Source organism: Puma concolor, chromosome C1 (assembly GCF_028749965.1).
Source record: "Puma concolor isolate L17-30 chromosome C1, mPumCon1.1.hap2, whole genome shotgun sequence".
In the NCBI taxonomy this organism is placed as follows: domain Eukaryota; kingdom Metazoa; phylum Chordata; class Mammalia; order Carnivora; family Felidae; genus Puma; species Puma concolor.
The window spans coordinates 72677821-72698784 of record NC_141674.1 but is presented as its reverse complement, the minus strand read 5'-3'; the positions used below and the strand labels follow the sequence as shown (position 1 = coordinate 72698784).

At 34.7% G+C, this 20964-nt stretch overlaps 1 protein-coding gene across 5 annotated transcripts in view; it reads left to right on the top strand.

The window, feature by feature from the left end:
• Positions 1 to 20964, top strand: part of COL24A1 (collagen type XXIV alpha 1 chain) — a 404519-nt gene that overhangs the window by 304404 nt on the left and 79151 nt on the right. For all 5 annotated transcript variants that reach the window (XM_086717446.1, XM_025934829.2, XM_086717444.1 and 2 more), the window contains 4 exons: positions 3809 to 3862; positions 4120 to 4173; positions 4817 to 4873; positions 13593 to 13646. In XM_086717446.1, coding sequence (XP_086573572.1) covers positions 3809 to 3862; positions 4120 to 4173; positions 4817 to 4873; positions 13593 to 13646 — 219 coding nt within the window. The remainder of the gene's footprint in view (positions 1 to 3808; positions 3863 to 4119; positions 4174 to 4816; positions 4874 to 13592; positions 13647 to 20964) is intronic.

Sequence of the window (20964 nt, the reverse complement as noted above, 5' to 3'; positions counted from 1 at the left end):
GTATTTGATTTATTTCCAGACCTGAGTTCACTGTGGATGGAAAAGAAATGTATCCATGTCCTTAAAGTTTCATCCCTTGATTAATTTTACAGAGAAAGCAATAGTTCCGTTGAAAATAATCTACCTCCATGAGCTGTGGAGAATTGTAAGCATTCCACAGTACTTAAATGGCTTAGTGGTTTCTGGACATGAAAAAGGGAAAGGGGAAAAAACTCAAAATGGAAATAAAATATGAAATGAAGTTTTAAAAACTCAGATTATAACTCTTAACCTAAGTGGGAAAGTTTATATGCCTTGCCCTTAAAATAAGAATTTAATATCTGTATGAAACTATGCTGTCAGGATTGGCATATTGCTTTTGAAAATTAGATTTACTTAAAAATGATTTTTCTGGGGCGCCTGGGTGGCACAGTCGGTTAGGCGTCCGACTTCAGCCAGGTCACGATCTCGCGGTCCGTGAGTTCGAGCCCCGCGTCAGGCTCTGGGCTGATGGCTCAGAGCCTGGAGCCTGTTTCCGATTCTGTGTCTCCCTCTCTCTCTGCCCCTCCCCCGTTCATGCTCTGTCTCTCTCTGTCCCAAAAAATAAATAAACGTTGAAAAAAAAATGATTTTTCTTTATAAGCTTGGACTCTACATGCTCATGGAGATTTTTTTTTAAACCGGCTCTGATCAATATCTGTAACATCTAATAATATTTAATCTTTTGCATGAACTTTATATAGTGTTGGAAACAAGGGTAGCATAAATACTTCTGAACCTATAATAGCAAAATGTTATTGCTAATATATTTGGACCTGTTTAGAAAGTCACAGCATGAGAGATGCATGAATTATTAAACTTAGTGTTTTCACTATTTCATAAGCTTATCTACAAAATGCATGTGTATTTCCTAGTCTCCGTTAAATGTCACAAATGCTAGACTTTTCACCAAAGCCTTCTTGAGAGCATTGTATAATTCATCAGTTGTCTGAGGAAAGTTTATCTCAGGCTCATTTGACATATTCATCTTACCACTTCAGGTCTTTCTTCCTTTGATTTAAATTACTAATATTTTCCTGATTTGGGCTTGTATGTTACAAAACTTTATTTAATATGATTAATTTTTAACAAACATGGAAACTAATCCAGAATATTGCCTTCAAAGTAGGTTCCTACTTTGGATTTTGTCGAAAGAGAATATTCACTTTAAAAATATTGACACATGTTCTCCAACCGCCTCCCCAAAAGGTTTCATCCAATATACACTCCCACCACCAATACTTCATGTTAACCCTTTTGATGTCTGACAATCTGATAAATGAGAACATGTGTCTCATTTTCTTTCTGTTTATATCTCCCCGATTACAATTAAGTGATTTTTTTTCTCTGGAAATTGCCTTTACATATTCACTTTACATGATTTACATTAGGTTGCTGTCTTTTTCTTATTAAACTGTAATAACTCTTTATATATTTTAGATGTTTATTTAGTTTTGAGAGAGAGAGAGAGAGAGAGAGTCAGAGCATGATGGGGGAGGGGCAGAGAAAGAGGGAGACACAGAATCCGAAGCAGGCTCCAGGCTCCACGCTGTCAGCACAGAGCCCAATGCAGGGCTTGAACTCACAAGTCGTGAGATCATGACCTGAGCCCAAGTCAGACACTTAACCGACTGAGCCACCCAGGGGTCCCTTAGATAATATATTTTTGTTAATTTGTTACAAAATGTATTATAAATACAATTTCTCTTTCTGTCATTTAACATTTAGTGTTGTTTGTTTGATATCTTTTTGCTGGAGATTTTAATTATTATATACTCAAATTTGTCACTCTTTTACTTTACAGGTTTTATTTCTTCATTAGAAATGCCTTCCCTACCTAAAGTACATAAAAATACTCTTCCATATCCTTCTTCTAATTCTTTTATAGCTTTATTTTTATTCCTAACTCATATGAAGTTTATTATTTTGCTGTGAGATAAGTTGTAAAGAACTTGATTTTCTTTTTTCCAAGTAGATTTTCAGTTGTTTCAAAATCATTTAATAAATAGTCACTCTGTATCCCACTAAACTAAACTCTCAAATATTTATTGACCTGTTTTCATTCTCTCTGTTTTCTTCTGTCAATCTGTTAGCCTATTTTGGGGTTCAATACCACACTATTTAATTGTTATATTATTACAGTACTTTTGAGAAGAGCAAGTATTCCATAATTCATTTTTCTGAAAAGTTCAGCTCTTACTTTAATTCTCTCTTCCATGTGAACTTTAAAATCAGCTCTTCGGGGCGCCTGGGTGGCGCAGTCGGTTAAGCGTCCGACTTCAGCCAGGTCATGATCTCGCGGTCCGTGAGTTCGAGCCCCGCGTCGGGCTCTGGGCTGATGGCTCAGAGCCTGGAGCCTGTTTCCGATTCTGTGTCTCCCTCTCTCTCTGCCCCTCCCCCGTTCATGCTCTGTCTCTCTCTGTCCCAAAAATAAATAAACGTTGAAAAAAAAAAATTTAAAAAAAAATAAAATAAAATAAAATCAGCTCTTCATTTTCCTTTAACATTGAATCTTTCAGTAGAGAAGCAGTATATGTCTTTCTATTTACTTACATCATCTTATATGTCCTTTAATAAAGTTTTGTTATTTCCTTTATTCTGTTCTTACCTCTATCCTGTTAGATTTACTGTTGGTTTCTTATGGACTTTATGATTTATGATGCAATCTTTTTTCCATTATATCTTTTTATTGGTGCTGTATAAGAAATCTACTTACTTTTATGTTTTAACTTTATATCCACTTAAATGATAGGTAGTTCTCATGGGTTCTTTGGGTAAATAATCATATTTAGAGCTTCTGGTTAATCTGATATTTGGTTAGGCATGAACCTATTCTGTGCCTTAATTTTCTCATCTCCTATTTAGTTTCAAACTTAAATAGGAGAATTGGTGTGGAAATTTTTGGTAGTATGAAAGGTAAGACGTTTTTAGGATTATTATTTTTGCTCTTTTCAGTTGTCTGAGTCACATTTTCAGTACTTTAGAGGCATTTATGAATAACCCTTAAATTATGTAGTATCCTCATCTGCAAAATATTGATAATAAGAGCAATAACAGAGTGATTATCACACATAAGTTGCCAACTATTTCTCCTTTGACAACTTTGACCAGAGCTGAAACTTTTCTTCATCAAAGCATCTGAAACTATCAATGAGTATGGAGTTCTCCATGATCCCATCATGATAATATCAAAAACTTTCAGGCTATACTCTAATATTCAGTGAGGCACATCTACCATAAACTTGGACCAGATATAAGGGCACCTGGCTGGCTCATTTCGTTAAGCGTCTGACTTCAGCTTAGGTCATGATCTCATGGTTTGTGATTTCGGGGTCTGCGCCGGGCTCTGTGCTGACAGCTCAGAGCCTGGAACCTGCTTCAGATTCTGTGTCTCCCTCTCTCTCTCTCTGCCCTTCCCCTGTCCTCTCTCTCTCTCTCAAAAATAAGTAAACATTAAAAATATATATATATACTATAAACTTTGACAGATACACATTACATTTCCAAGAACTTGCTGAAAACCTATAGGGTTCTGACAACTGAAAGTATTTTTCTTAATATGATTAAGAATATTCATCCAGAAGTAAACTGAAGAGACATTTTTTTTGGTGGGACTTTTGTGGTTCAGAAGAAAAATAAGACAGAAGTTAGAATGTTATTTCTTGTTTTCCCATTTCAGACTAAGTAAAATATTATACTTCAGAAATTCTAACTTTTGAGTAATCAGAGTACAAGTGTAATGGTTCAAGCAGTTGGCTATTTTCTCTCTAATATTTACTTTGTTTTTTAGGGACATTTAGGATTGATGGGACCTGATGGAGAACCAGGAATTCCAGGATATAGGGTAATCATTTCTAATTGGAAATTAAAATGTGTGTATTTGCATGAAAATGGTTATATAAAGATGTCATTCCAATTATGCAGATTAAGATGAAATCTCACTGATAAACCTTGCTACTGCATTTAGGCTTCATCCCCCTAGAGAATGAATCTTGTTTTTCTTTCAGAATAGTGCAGTATCTAATGGCATGTCCTTGGTGGTATTAGGTAGAACATGCACAAATGATACAGAGAATGTCTACTTTCTTGTCCTTTTGTTAGGGCCACCAGGGCCAGCCAGGCCTTTCTGGGCTGCCAGGACCTAAAGGAGAAAAGGTATGTGTGTATATTGACTTTGCAATCCTAAAGTTAAATATTTAATTTTTGTGTTCTTTCTGAAAGTGTGCATGGAAACATTTTCAAAGAATAAAAGAAAACACTTTTCAATTTGGGAAGAATTGCAAATTCTAGAAGGTAAATACCAAGAGATGAAAATTTAAGTCATTAAAATGTCTTCAATAGGTTGTTTCAAGATATTCATGAAATAATATATGGTAAAGTACTTTGTAATCTATAAAGCTTTGTAAACTTAAAATTAATTACTTGTTGAAACAGATTGTGAGACTCTAGATTAAATGACCAGTATGTTTATAGTGAAATTTATAGTAAAATTGTTCTGGGTTAAGAATAACTATAATAATACTACTCTTAATTTGCAATATCACTGGAAACCTGAAACTTTGAACAAATTCCTAAACTGCTTTGTATGTAATTAAAGCTGATAGACACTTCTGAGAACTATATAGGAATTACAACTGTATAAAATATCCTGTGCTAAGTTTTATAGGTAAAGTTTTCCATTTAAAAAAGATAAAGCCAGATTGTAGATGTCATAACATATGAGACAATGATAAGCTACATATTTCAAAGTTTATTTTATTGATTTGATTTTGTTTGTAAATAATTATCTTCATTATAGGGTTATCCAGGAGAAGATAGCACAGTGCTAGGACCACCTGGGCCTCGAGGTGAACCAGTAGGTCTTTTTCTAAAATTATTTTGATGTTTCAAGATAAAATGCAATGAATATAATAGATTCATATGACCAATCACATCTTTTCAGGGAGTTTTATTCTGTTAGTTTCATAACATGGTTTTGTAGGCACATACTATTTATAGTTGTATTATCTAAATGTAAAATCTATTTATATCCAAGTCAAGATCCTTAGCATAATATATAGTTTAATTACGGTGACTTTCCAAATCTAACTTTCAGCATGAAATGCACTATAACAACCTTTTGCAGAGATTATCAAAATACTATACTCTAGATATTTTAGGGCAGACATTTCTTCAATCATCAAATTCATGGGGCGCCTGGGTGGCTCAGTTGGTTAAGCATCTGACTTTGACTCAGGTCTTGATCTCACAGTCCATGGATCTGAGTCCTGCATCGGGTTTTGTGCTAACAGCTTAGAGCTTGGAGCCTGCTTTGGATTCTGTGTCTCCTTCTCTCTCTTCCTTTCCCCTGCTCACTCTCTCTCTCTCTCTCAAAAGTAAATAAATAGTAAAAAAATGTTTAAAAAATCATCAAATTCAGATTTATTTCTGAGTATTAAAAAAATCTGACCTGTATACTTTTTTATAGTAATTTACATATAGTTACCAAATGACTTTAAAACTTAATCAGTTATTATAACCAATACCCTTTGAAGATCACTGGTCCATAGTCTTCTAATTAAGTATCTGAAGGTTAACTATAAACTCTGTTTTGAAAAGTTATTATAGGGGAACTTGGGTGGTTCAGTTGGTTGAGCATCTGACTTCAGCTCAGCTCACAATCTCCAAGTTTGTGGGTTCAAGCCCCACGTCAGGCTCTGTGCTGACAGCTCCGAGCCTAGAGCCTGCTTCAGATTCTGTGTCTCCCTCTCTTTCTGCCCCTCCCCTACTCTCTCTCTCTTTCAAAAATAAACATTAAAAATATATGTTAAAAAAAAGAAAAGTAGCTATTGTAGCTTTGATTATCTGAATGACCATCTCTATATTCATATTTTATGAAAATAATCTTAAAGGACATATGTAAATTAAATAGGTAGAATAAAAGTGTTTAACTCATAGAAATAAATATAATTGGTTTGATTTTCAATTTTCTACATGATATCATATAAGATTTTAAAAATCCTAGGGGTGCCTAGGTGGCTCAGTCGGTTAAGCATCTGACTTTGCTAAGGTCATGATCTCATGGTTCATGGGTTCAAGCCCCGCTTTGGGCTCTGTGCTAACAGCTCAGAGTCTGGAGCTTGCTTTGGATTCTGTGTCTCCCTCTCTCTCTGCCCCTCCCCCGGCTCATGCTCTGTCTCTTTTTCTCTCTCCTAAAAATAAATAAACATTAAAAAATATGTTTAAATACTAAAGCAGAAGGATCACATTACGTAGTTACTTCTGGTACTTTGATCTGGCTCTTTGGAGATGAGTGAAAGTTATATTTTGTTTTAGAAATACAAAAGATTTTAGAATTATTCTGATTAAATCAAGTCATCTCATATAGAGGCATACTTATCTATAAAATATATATAAGGTTTTTATCAAATATGTTCTAGTCTCTCTAAAGCCCCAACAGGGAAAAATATGGAAATAATGCAAAAACTTAAAAGCAAATGGAAACATATGGGCAAATAGTGTATAAAAGTGCTTGTTTTTTCCCCAGATTCAAGTACGCCAGAATCAAAGAATGTCACTAAAATATAATAAATATATTAAAAGTCTAGCATAACAATCATTATTTTGTCTAGTAGACATAAAACAGGTGTGAAACTTAAACCAAGAATATTCTAAATCATTAAAACAGAGTCAGAGATTATTGTCCTTACATTATGTCAAATATCTTTACTCACATAGGAATAAGTTAAAATTTGTCAGGGCGCCTGGGTGGCGCAGTCGGTTAAGCATCCGACTTCAGCCAGGTCACGATCTCGCGGTCCGTGAGTTCGAGCCCCGCGTCAGGCTCTGGGCTGATGGCTCAGAGCCTGGAGCCTGTTTCCGATTCTGTGTCTCCCTCTCTCTCTGCCCCTCCCCCGTTCATGCTCTGTCTCTCTCTGTCCCAAAAATAAATAAAAACGTTGAAAAAAAAAATTTTTTTTTTTAAAAATAAAAAAAAAAAAAATTTGTCAATCAATTGTCCTCATCAATTTTATGGTTTTCACAAAGATTTCAATTTGACTTTCTTTTTAGATAGTAGGTCCTCGTATGCAAAAATTGCTTTTCCAAGTATAATTTACACTAGATAATTTGAATAGTTTATCATATCAAAGAATTTATGTTAGGAATATTTGGAAAAAAGTTAAAAGTGTAGGTTTATTAGCTACTACCATACAGATTAAAATAAATAGATGCAATTTTTATTAGGTTAATTTATATCTAAAAAATTAAAAAGAATAAACAACAGAGTTTCTGATCAAGAATGTTAAAGTAGGTAGCTATTAGATGCTTTTAAAAAGATCATTAAACAGTGTCTCCCAAAACAGCTCCCATCCTGCCACACCCTGCAGGTGGCCTTGCCCAGGACTGGTGTTCTCCAAAGTAGCTCTTGTCCCAACACACCAAACGAGTAGTTTTGGCCTGGACTGGCGCCCTTCCAGAGTGGCTCCTGACAGGAACAAGGGGCAAGGCCCACCCATCAGTATGCCTACAACAGTCCTGGCCTGACCTCATAGCCAGGCACACCAGGGGCTATCCCACCCACCAGCACACCCACAGCCGCCACAGCCAGGCCTCTCAGCCAGCCATGTCAGGAGCCAGTCCTGCCCACCAGTGTGCCCACAGCAGTTGTGGCCAGTCATTGCAGCCAATGGGCCAGGAGCCAGCCCCACTCACAAGCATGCCAGCAATAAGAAGGCACAAAGAGACTACACAGGGCACTCCTGGAGCACCTGGTTCTGGTGACAAAGGAGGAGTGTGCTTCTAAGGCCCAACGGACACCTTCTATATGAGACCACTCCATCAAGACCATGAGGCATAGCTGATCTACCTAATACATAGAAACACACACAGTGAGTCAGGCCTAACAAGGAGACAGGAGGACGTTCCAAATAAAATAAGACAAAACCTCAGGAAGGAACCAAACGAAACAGAGATAAGCAATCTGCCTGATAAAGAATTCAAAGTAATGGTCATAAAGATGCTCATGGAACTCAGAAGAAGAGTCATTGAACAATGAGAAATTCAACAAAGAGATAGAAAAATAGAAAAAATAACTAATCATAACTTAAGAATTCAATAGCTGAAATGAAAAAAAATATACACTAGGGAGAACAATGGCAGATTAAAGGATATAGACAGGTCAGCGATCTGGAAGACAAGGTAGTGGAAGTCATCCAAACTGAAGAGTACAAAGAAAAAGGTTAAGAAAAAGAGGATAGTTTAAGGAACCTCTTGGACAATAAATATCAACAGAAGTCTTATAAAATAGACTTTAAAGCAAAGAGTGTAACAAGACAAAAGGAAGAAATAATAAATGAAAACTTCCCTAACCTGGGGAAAGAAACAAACATCCAACTGCAAGATGCACAGAGAGCTCCAAACAAGATGAACCCAAAGAAGTTCACACCAACAGAGAGTAAGTAAATTGTCAAAAATTAAAGGTAATGAGAGAATCTTAAAAACAGCAAGAGTAAAGCAACTGGTTACTTACAAGGTAACGCCTAAAAGATCATGAGCTGATTTTTCAGCAGAAATTTTGTAGGCCAGAAAGGAGAGGCCTGATATACTCAAAGTGCTGAAAAGAAAAACCTACAACCAGAATACACTTCCTGGAAAGATTGTCATTCAGAATTAAAGAAAAGAGATAAAGAGTTTCCCAGACAAATGAAAGTTAAAGGAATTCATCACCACTAAACTGGACTTACAAGAGAGGTTAAAGGGACTTTTTAAAATGGAAAAGAAAACATCATAAATAGAGGTAAAAAAAAATTATGAAAGAAAAAGGCTCATTGGTAAAAGTAAACATACAGTAAAGAGAGTGGATCAACTACTTATAAAGCTGGTATGAAGGTTAAAGGACAAAAGTAGAAAAAACAACTATATCTACAATAATTACCTAAGGGATATACAAGATAAAAATATGTAAATTATGGCACCAAATACACAAAACATGGGGAGAGGGGAATAAAAAATGTAGGGCTTTTAGAATGTGTTTGAACTTAAGTGACCATCAACTTAAAATAGACTGCTGTATACATAGGGTGTTATATATGTAACTCATGGAAACCTCAAACCAAAACCTACAATAGATTCACAAAAAAATAAAGGAAAAGGGATCCAAACATAACACTAAAGAAAATCATCAAATCACAAAGGAAGAGAGCGAGAGAGGAACAGAAAAGAACTACATATACAAACCAGAAAACAGTTAACAAAATGGCACTAAGTACCTACCTATCAGTTGATACTTTAAATGTAAATGGATTAGATCTTCCAATCAAAAGACATAGGGTGACTGAATGGATAAGAAAAATAAGACCCATTTCAGGGCACCTGGGTGGCTCAGTCAGTTAAGTGACTTCAGCTCAGGTCATGATTTCAAGTCTGTGAGTTCGAGCCCCACATCAGGGTCTATGCTGACAGCTCAGAGCCTGGAGCGTGCTTCAGATTCTGTGTGTGTATGTGTCTCTCTCTCTGCCGTCCCCCACTCAAACGCTGTGTCTCCCTGTCTCTCTCTCAAAAATAAAGAAACATTAAAAAAATTAAAAAAAAAAAAGACCCATCTATATGCTGCCTACAAGAGACTCACTTCAGACCCAAAGACACACACAGATTGAAAGTGAAAGGATAGAAAAAAATACTCCATTCAAGTGGAAATGAAAAAAAAAAACAAACCAGGGGTATCATATCAGATAAAATAGACTTTAAAATTAACACTGTAACAAGACAAAAGGAAGGGCACTACATGATGATAAAGGGTTCAATTCAACAAGAGGATATAACAATTATAAATATCTATGCACCCAACTTAGAAACACTTAAATTTAAAAAGCAGATATTAACAGACATCAAGGGAGAAATTGATAGCAATACAATAGGAGTAGGACACTTTAATACTCCACTTACGTCTATAGATGGATCATCCAGACAGAAAGTCAATAAGTAAATAGTAACCTTAAACAACACATTAGACCAGAGGGACCTAATGGGTATATACAGAACAGTCCATTCAAAAACAGCAGAATATGCATTCTTCTCAAGTGCACACAGAACATTATCTAGGAAAAATCACATGTTAGACCACAAAAAACATCTTAATAAATTTAAGAATATTGAAATCATATCAAGCATCTTTTGTGATCACAATGATATGAAACTAGAAATAAATACCAAGAAAAAAATGGAGAAAATACACAAATACATGGAAGCTAAACAACATTCTGCTAACTAAATATTAGTTTTGTTTGAAGACAAATGGAAATAAAAGCACAGCATCCCCAAATCTACTACAAACAGGTTTGCCAAGAAATTGGCCAACCTAGAAAAAAAAAAAGATAAAATCCTAAACCCTTATAATCTTCCAAAACTGAATCAGGAAGAAATAGAAATCTGAACAGACTGATTACTGGTAATGAAAATGAATCAGTAACCAAAAAACTCCCAATAAACCAAACTCAGGGACCAGATGGCTTCACAGGTGAATTTTTCCAAACATTTAAGGAAGTGTTTATACCTATCCTTCTCAAACTATTCAAGAAAAATTAGAGGAAGGAATGCTTTCACATTCATTCTATGAGGCTAGCATTGTCCTGATACCAAAACCAGAAAAGACAGTACAAAAAAGGAAAGTATAGGCCAATATCCCTGAAGAACATAGATACAAAAATTTTCAACAAAATATTATCAAAAAAAAAATTCAGCAATACATTAAAGGGATCATATTCCACAATCAAATAAGATTTATTCCAGGGATGCAAGGATGATTCAGTATTTGCAAATCAATTAACTTGATATACCACATTAACAAAATGAAGGCTAAAAATCATGATCTTCTCAATAGATGCAGAAAAAGCATTTGACAAAATTCAACATCCACTTATGATGAAAACTCTCAATAAATTCCTTAACATAAGAAATGCCATATATGGCAAACCCACAACTAGCATCATACTCAATGGTGGAAAGCTGAAAGCTTTTCCTCCAAGATCAGGAATAATAGAAAGATGCCTACTCTCACCACTTTTATTCAACATAGTACTGGAAATGTCAGCTATAGCAATAAGAGAAGAAAAAGAAAGGAAAGACATCCACATTGGTAAGACAGAAGCACAACTGTCAACATTTGTAGATCACATTATACTGTAAATACAAAATAAAGACTTCACCAAAAAACTATTACAACTACTAAATTAGGATACAAAATGAATATACAGAAATCTGTTGCATTTCTATACAATAAAAACAAATTATCAGAAAGAGAAATTAAGAAAATGATCTTATTTATAATTGAATAAAAATAAAATTGAATAAAAATATCTAGGAATAAATTTAGCCAGGGAGGCAGAAGACCTATATTCTGAAAACTATAAGACATTTATGCAAGAACTGAAGATGACAAAAATAAATGGAAAGATACACTGTTTGTGGATTGGAAGAATTAATATTGTTAAGATGTCTATGCTATCCAAAGCAAGCTCCATATTCAGTACAATTCCTATCAAAATTCCAATAGTATTTTTCAAAGAACTAGAACAAATGATCTGAAATTTGTATGCAATGACAAAAGACCCTGAATAGCCAAAACAGTCTTGAGAAAGCTGCAGGTATCATGCTGCCTGATTTCAAACTGCACACAAAGCTGTGGTTATCAGAACAGTTTGGTACTGGCACAAAAAGAGACACATAGGTCAATGGAACAGAATAGAGAGCCCAGGAGTAAACACACACTTATATGATCAATTAATATACAATGGGGAAAATATAATCTTTTCAATAATTGGTGTTGGGGAAACTGGACAGCTACATGCAAAAGAATGAAACTGGACCACTTTTTTCCATTACATGCAAGAATAAACTCAAAGTGGATTAAAGACCTAAATGTAAGACCTGAAATCATAGAACTTCCAAAAGAGAACAGGCGTAAACTCTGGCACATCAGTCTTAGCAGTATTTTTGTGGTATGTGTCTCCTCTGGCAAAGGCAATAAAAGCAAAAATAAACAATTGGGACTACATCAAACGAAAAAGTTTTTTACGGTAAAGGAAATCATCAACAAAACAAAAAGGCAAATGGGAGAAGATATTTGCAAATGATATATCCAGTAAGAGATTAATATCCAAAATATATAAAGAACTCCTACAACTCAACACAAATAAACCAATCTGATTTTTAAAATGGGCAGAGGACCTGAATAGGCATTTTTCCAAAGAAGACGTATAGAAGGCCAATAGACATATGAAAAAATGCTCAACATCACTAATCAGGGAAATGCATATCAAAACCGCAGTGAGATTTCACCTCATCGCTGTCAGAATGACTAGTATCAAAAAAGAACAAGAAATAACAAATGTTGGTGAGAATGTGGAAAAAAAGAAACCGTCATGCACTGTTGGTAGAATATAAATTGGTGCAGCCACTACGTAAACCAGTATGGAGATTACTCAAAAAATTAAAAATAGAGATACCACAGGATCCAGCTATTTGACATCTGGGTATTTATCTGAAAAAAAAGTTGAAAAACATAATATGAAAAGATACATACACCTGTATCTTCATTGTATGTATGTTCATTGCAGCATTGTTTACAATAGCCATGATATGGAAACAACCTAAGTGTTCACTGATACACAAATGGATAAAGAAGATGTATATATATACATACACACAAAATGTAATATTACTTAGCCATAAAAAGAGTGAATTCTTGCCATTCATGACAACAAAAATGAACCTAGAGGGCATTATGCTATGTGAAATAAGAGAGGAACAAATTGTGTATTATTTTACTTACATGTGGAGTCCAAAAAACAAAACAACACAAAACAGAAACAGATTCATAAGTACACAGAACAAACTGGTGATTGCCAGAGGGGAGGGTATAAGGAGATGGGTGAAATAGGTGAAGGGGATTAAGAGTTATAGACTTTCAGTTATAAAATACGTAAGTCATGGGGATGTGAAGTACAGCATAGCGAATATAGTCAATAGTATTATAATAACTACATATACTGACAGATGGTGACCAGACTTATTCTGGTGATCATTTCATAATGTGTATAAATGTCAAACCATTATGTTGTATGCCTGAAACTATTATAATATTGTATGCCAACTGTACTTCACAATATAAAAATAAATAAATAAAAAGATGATTAAATTGATCTTCTAATTAATGGAATGATTACATGGCTGAATGATCCAGATTAAATCTTTTTCTATCATTTTAACATTAAGTAAAAATGCAAGTTAATTTGACATCATGTATAACATACTTCATCCATCTGAAAATTCATAATGTTTAAGTGGACTTCATTTCTTCAATATTTTTCCTAGCAAGATCATTTTGAGATTCTCTTCAAATAATTCAATGCTTATGATGTTCTTAATGTTATTGATATTCAGTCTTTTGAGATATATTAGTGGAACTAAACAAATAATTATACATTTGGTTTCACATTTTTGGGGGAAAAAATATGCCACACTAACTGTATTATCTGCATTCACAAATACTTGGATCCAGCTGTGGAACTGATTGTTTTTGCATGTGGTCTCTGTAGGGTCCTGTGGGGGAACAAGGAGAGAGAGGAGAGCCTGGAGCAGAGGGCTATAAGGTAATTACAGCAAATTTCACACCTTGCTTCTAAATTGAATCAGTGTTCTCTGGTGGTTTTGCTCAGTTTCAAATGAAAATAAGCATCATTGAGTTATGAGTAATATCTTAAGGTTTTGATCCCAGAAGAAGCCTAGTTCTTTGTACTTTCTGTTCCTTTTTTTCTGGACTCATTTTCACCTCCTCCCATTGCTGCTTTTTTCTCATCATCAGATCTCAGCTGAAATGTTACTTCGGGAAAGTCCTTCTCTTTCTATTCTTCACTTTGCATCATATTAGATTTACTTCATGATATTTAATGCCATCTATATTATCTAACCACTTTTTTTATATACATTTGGTTTTTTGTTTAGTGTCTTATCTTTCCCTACCAAAAAGTAAGATCCATGAAAATGAGACTCTTGTCTGGCTTTTTCATCATTATATACCCAATTTCTAGAACATAATGTTCCTGATGTATAGTAGGAATTCAATAGAGTTGTCAAATAGGTGGATGAATGTCATTATATTCTCAAGCCTTCTGTCAGTTTTTGTCCTCTTCCACTCTTAGAAGGATTTTATGAGACCAAATTCATCAGCCAAAATTGTATTAGATTATGTATAGAATTTATTCCGTGTCATTTTTATTAGCATATTTATGTTTAGGATGTTCTCTATTCCCGTCTTATCTCTCTTCCCTTCCTGTTTATAGTGTCAGTTGCTAAACAAATTGGTCATCTGCTAACTCTCTCCCTATAGTTTCTATGTCATTCATTTTCTCACAACATTCTGTACATACTCACAGTATTATCTAAACTTTATCTACATAAATCCTATCTTTCCTTCATAATCTAGTACAGACTCCCTTTTCCTAAGCTCACCCTAACAGTAATCTTTCCATATTCCTCAGTCCTATAATATTTATTATTTATAGAAGTTATTCAATAGAAATATTTTACCATCTTATGTTGCTAATATATTTGCTAATTATTTTTAATGTGCAGATATCTTAGCTCCCTAATTTGAATATGACCTCTCTCTTTCTTCTACAATGTTTTGTTCTGAGTTTTGTACATAATAGTGTATAATATGTATATAAACATAATTCATTTTTACTAGTGAATTGATGGGTTGTTTGATCCAATATACCCCTCTCCCATGTAAAATATCAGTGGCCATATTTGAAATGAAGACTTAAATAGCCAGATTGAATGGACAAGCTTGTAGGTAGGTAACTATCATCAATATATTAATTTCCTCAAGCCTGAAATCTGAAAAATCAACTTTCACTTCCTAAAATTCTCTTTGAAGTAAATGTTGAAGGTCATTCTAAATGTTTGTGAAATTGTTGTGGTGGCCATCTTGTACTTCTTCTATTTTTAGAGAAACATTTTTTGAATGTCACGTATATTCTGTTTCCAATTTACATAACATTTGGATCTATAAGTGTTTCTTAATCCAAGGAATTCGGTGTATTTAGGTTCTTTTTGGGTTGAGAAGCCAACCCACTGCTTCCAGAAAAATTTGAAAAGCATCTTAAACTTCCTTAGCTTTTTTTTTTTTTGCTTGAAAAACAACATGACTCTATTTTTTTTAGTTCACTTTCAGGTTTTTTTCATTTTTTTCATTTTTTCATTTTTTAAAATTTACATCCAAGTTAGTTAACATATAGTATAATAATGATTTCAGGAATAGAATCCAGTGATTCATCATGTACTTATAAGGCCCAGTGTTCATCCCAACAAGTGTTCTCCTTATTGCCCCTTGCCCAATTATCCCATCCCCCCACTCAAAACCCCTCCAGCAACCCTAAGTTTGTTCTCTATCTTTAAGCATCTCTTATGATTTGTCTCCCTCCCTGTTTTTGTATTATTTTTGCTTCCATACCCTTATGTTCATCTGTTTCATATCTTAAATTCCACATATGGGTGAAGTAATATGACATTTGTCTTTCTCTGACTGAATAATTTCACTTAGCATGATACACTCTAGTTCCATTGCAACTGGCAAGATTTCATTCTTTTCCATCGCCAAGTAATATTCCATTGTATATATATACCACATCATCTTTATTCATTCATCAGTCAGTGGACATTTGGGCTCTTTCCATACTTTGGCTATTGTTGATAGCACTGCTATAAACATTGAGATGCATGTGCCCCTTCAAAACAGCACGCCTGTATCCTTTGGATAAGTTCCTAGTAGTGCAGTTGCTGGGCCTTAGGGTAGTTCTATTTTTAATTCTTTAAGGAACTTCAATACTGTTCCAGACACCAGTTTGTATTCCCACAAATACTGCAAAAGGTTCCCCTTTCTCCACATCCTCCCCAGCATCTGTTGTTTCCTGAGTTGTTAATTTTAGCCACTCTGACTAGTGTGAGGTGGTGTCTCAATGTGGTTTTGATTTGTATTTCCCTGATGATGAGTGATATTGAGCATCTTTTCATGTTTCTGTTGGCCATCTGGATGTCTTCTTTGTAAAAGTGTCTATTCATGTCCTCTGCCCATTTCTTCACTGGATTATTTAGTTTTGGGGTGTTGAGTTTGGTAAGTTCTTTATAGATTTTGGATACTAACCCTTTATCTGATAGGTCATTTGCAAATATCTTTTCCCATTCTGTTGATTGCCTTTTAGTTTTGTTGATGGTTTCCTTTGCGATGCAGAAGTTTTTTATCTTGATGAGGTCCCAATAGTTCATTTTTGCTTTTGTTTCCTTCCCTGCGGAGACATGTCAAGTAAGATGTTGCTGTGCAGCCAAGGTCAAAGAGGTTTTTGCCATCTTTCTCCTCTAGGATTTTGATGGCTTCCTGTCTTACATTTAGGTCTTCCATCTAATTTGAGTTTAATTTTAAGTAAGAAAGTGGTCCAGGAGCATTCTTCTGCATGCCACTGTCCAGTTTTCCCAATACCATTTACTGAGGAGACTGTTGTTTTTCCATTGGATAGTCTTTCCTGCTTTTTCATATATTAGTTGGCCATATGTTTGTGGGTCCATTTCTGGGTTATCTATTCTGTTGCATTGATCTATGTGTCTGTTGTTGTGCCAGTATCATACTTTCTTGATGATTACAGCTTTGTAATACAGCTTGAAGTCCAGAATTATGATGCCTCCAGCTTTGATTTTCTTTTTCAGGATTGCTTTGGCTATTGAGGGTCTTTTTTAGTTCCATACAAATTTTAAGATTCTTTGTTCTAGCTCTGTGAAGAATGCTGGTGTTATTTTGATAGGGATTGCACTGAATATGTAGATTGCCTTGGAAAGTATTGACATTTTAACAATACTTATTCTTCCAATCCATGAGCATGGAATGTTTTTCCATTTCTTTGTGTCTTCTTCAATTTCCTTCATAAATTTTCTATAGTTTTCAGTGTATAGATTTTTCACCTCTTTGGTTAGGTTTATTCCTAGGTATATTATGGTTTTTGGTGCAATTGTAAATAGGACTGATTCCTTGATTTCTCTTTCTGCTGCTTCATTATTGATGTATAGAAATGCAGCCAATTTCTGTACATTGATTTTATATCCTGTGACTTTGTTGAATTCATGGATCAATTCTAGCAGTTTTTTGGTGGAATCTTTTGGGTTTTCCACATAGAGTATCATGTCATCTGCAAAAAGTGACAATTTGATTTCCTCCTCGCCAATTTGGATGCCTTTTATTTCTTTGTGTTTTCTCATTGCTGAGGCTAGGACTTCCAACACTATGTTGAAAAACAGTGGTAAGAGTGGACACACTTGTCATGTTCCTGACCTTAGAGGGAAAGCTCTCAATTTTTCCCCATTGAGGATGATATTAATGGTGGGTCTTTCATACATGGCTTTTATGATCTTGAGGTATGATCCTTCTATCCCTGCTTTCTTGAGGGCTTTTATCAAGAAAGGATGTTGTATTTTGTCAAATGATTTGTCTACATCTATTGAGAGGATCATGTGGTTCTTTTTTTTTTTTTTAATGTTTATTTATTTTTGAGACAGAGAGAGACAGAGCATGAGCAGGGGAGGGGCAGAGAGAGAGGGAGACACGGAATCCGAAGCAGCTCCAGGCTCTGAGCTGTCAGCACAGAGCCTAACGCGGGGCTTGAACTCACAGACCGCGAGACCATGACCTGAGCCAAAGTCAGACGCTCAACCGCCTGAGCCACCCAGGTGCCCCGAGGATCATGTGGTTCTTATTCTTTCTTTTATTAATGTGATGTATCACATTGATTGATTTGTGGATATTGAGCCATCCCTGCATCCCAGGAATAAATCCCACTTGATCGTGGTGAATAATTCTTTTAATGTATTGTTTGATCCAGTTGGCTAGTATCTTTGTTAAGAATTTTTACATCAGTGTTCATGAGGGAAATTGGTCTGTAGCTCTCCTTTCTAGTGGGGTCTTTGTCTGGCTTTGGAATCAGGGTAATGCTGGACTCAGAATGAGTTTGGAAGTTTTCTTTCCATTTCTAGTTTTGCAACAGTTTCAAAAGAATAGGCATTAACTCTTCTTTAAATGTTTCCAGGTAAAATTCCAGGCTTTCCCCTGGAAAGCCATTTAGCCCTGGACTCCTTTTTGGGAGGCGGGGGGAGATTTTTGATTACTGATTCTATTTCTTTCCTGGTTATAAGTCTGTTCAAATTTTCTATTTCTTCCTGTTTCAGTTTTGGTAGTTTATACGTTTCTAGGAATTTGCCCATTTCTTCCAAATTGCCCAATTTATTGGCATATAATTGCTCATAATATTCTCTTATTATTATTTGTATTTCTGCAATGTTGGTTGTGATCTCCCTTCTTTCATTCGTGATTTATTTGGGTTCTTTCCTTTTTCTTTTTGATCAAACTGGCTAGGAGTTCATCAATTTTGTTAATTCTTTCAAAAAATCAGCTCCTGGTTTCATTGATATGTTCTACTTTTTTTTAATTTCTATATCATTGATTTCTGCTTTAATCTTTATTATTTCCCATCTTCTGCTGTCTTCAGGCTTTATTTGCTGTTCTTTTTCCAGCTCTTTAAGGTGTAAGGTTAGGTTGTTTATCTGAGATCTATCTTCCTTAGGAACACCTGGATTTCTATGTAGTTCCCTCTTATGACTGCCTTTTCTGCATCCCAGAGGTTTTGGGCTGTCATGTCATCATTTTCATTGACTTCCATGTACTTTTTATTTTCCTCTTTAATTTCATGGTTAACCCATTCATTCATTAGTAGAATGTTCTTTAATCTTCAAGTATTCGTGGTCTTTCCAATTTTTTTCTTGTGGTTGATTTTGAGTTTCATAGCGTTGTGGTCTGAATATATGATCAGTCTGAATATATGATCACAGTATGATCTTGATTTTTTTGTTCTTGTTGAGGGCTGATTTGTGTACCAGTATGTGATCTGATCTGGAGAATGTTCCATATGCACTCAAGAAGAATATGTATTCTGCTGCTTTAGGATGAAATGTTCTGAATATATCTGTTAAGTCTATCCAGTCCAGTGTGTCCTTCAGAGCCATTGTCTCCTTGTTGATTTTCTGCTTAGATGATCTTTCCATTGTTGTAAGTGGGGTGTTGAAGTCCTCTACTATTATGGTATTATCATCAATGAGTTTCTTTATGTTTCTGATTAATTGATTTATATATTTGAGTGTTTTCACATTGGGAGCATAAGTGTTTACAACTGTTAGATCTTCTTGATGTATAGACCCATTATGATATAATGCTTTTCTTCATCTCTTGTTAGTCTTTATTTTAAAATCTAGTTTGTCTGATATAAGTATGGGTACCACAGCTTTCTTTTGGTGACCATTAGCATGATAGATAGTTCTCCATCTCTTTACTTTCAATCTCAAGGTCTAAAACTCTTGTAAATGACATATAGATGGATCTTATTTTCTTATCCATTCTGATACCCTATGTCTTTTGATTGGAGCGTTTAGTCCATTGACATTTAGAGTGAATAGTGAAAGATATGAATTTAGTGCCATTGTGTTGCCTGTAGAGTTGGAGTTTCTGGTGATGTTCTCTGGTCCTTTCTAATCTTTGTTGCTTTTGACTTTTTTGTTTTGTGTCATCTTTTCTCCCCTCAGAGAGTCCCCCTTAAATTTTCTTTCAGGGCTGGTTTAGTTTAGTTAACTCCTTTAGTTTTTGTTTGTCTGAGAAACCCTTTATCCCTCCTTCTATTTTGAATGACAGCCTTGCTGGATAAAGAGTTCTTGGCTGCATATTTTGTCAACTTACCACGTTGAATACATCCTGCCACTCCTTTCTGGCCTGCCACGTTTCTGTGGATAGGTCTGCTGTGAACCCTATCTGTCTTCCCTTATAGGTGAAGGACTTTTTTTCCCTTGCTTTCATAATTCTTTTCTTGTTTGTGTATTTTGTGATTTCGATTATGATATGCCTTACCTTATTGATGGTCGGTTTTTATTGAATCTAATGGGAGTTCTCTATGCTCTTGGATTTTGATTTCTGTGTCTTTCCCCAGATTAGGAAAGTTTTCTGCTATAATATTCTACATAAACCTTCTACCCCTTTTTCTCTCTCTTCATCTTCTTGGAATCCTATGATTTGGATGTTATTCCTTTTTAGTAAGTCACTGTGTTCTCTAATTCTTGTACCATGCTTTTTTGCATTAGCTTCCCTTTTTCTTTTCTTTCTTTTTTTTTTTTTGCTTTATTATTCTCCATAATTTTCTCTTCTATATCGCTGATTCGCTGCTCTGTTTCATCCATCCTTGCTGTTGTGGCATCCATCTGATTCCATCTTGGTTATAACCTTTTTAATTTTGTCCTGACTAGATTTTACTTCTTTTATCTCCGCAGAAAGGGATTCTATGCTTTTTTCAACCCCAGCTAGTATTCTTATTATCATGGTTCTAAATTCTAGTTCAGACATCTTTCTTATATCTCTGTTCATTAAACCCTTGGCTGTCAATTCTTCCTGTTCTGTCTTTTGGGGTGAATTCCTTAGTTTTGTCATTTTGGAGGAAGAAAAAGAATTAATAAAGTAAAAAATAAAAATGAGAAAATGAGAAACAAAAAAATACATAAATAAAGGAAGCTAGATCCTACGTGTGTTTTGGTGGTTGTTGAAAATTTTTAATATAATAGAGAAACAATAGGAAAGAAAATGAAAAAAATAGTAAGAAAAGTTTAAAAACATAAAAAAGTATATAATAAAGTAGAATAAAATGAAATGAAGAAAGTGGAATAGAATAAAAAGATTTACAAAAAAATAAGAACATAGTAAAAAGACTTAAACATATTTTTTTAAAAAGAAAATAAAAATAAATTTTTCTCTATCCAAGAAAAAGAAAAGAAAGGAGAGGGGGAAAAACAATTTAAACAAACACAGAAGCAAAAAAAAAAAAAAAAAAA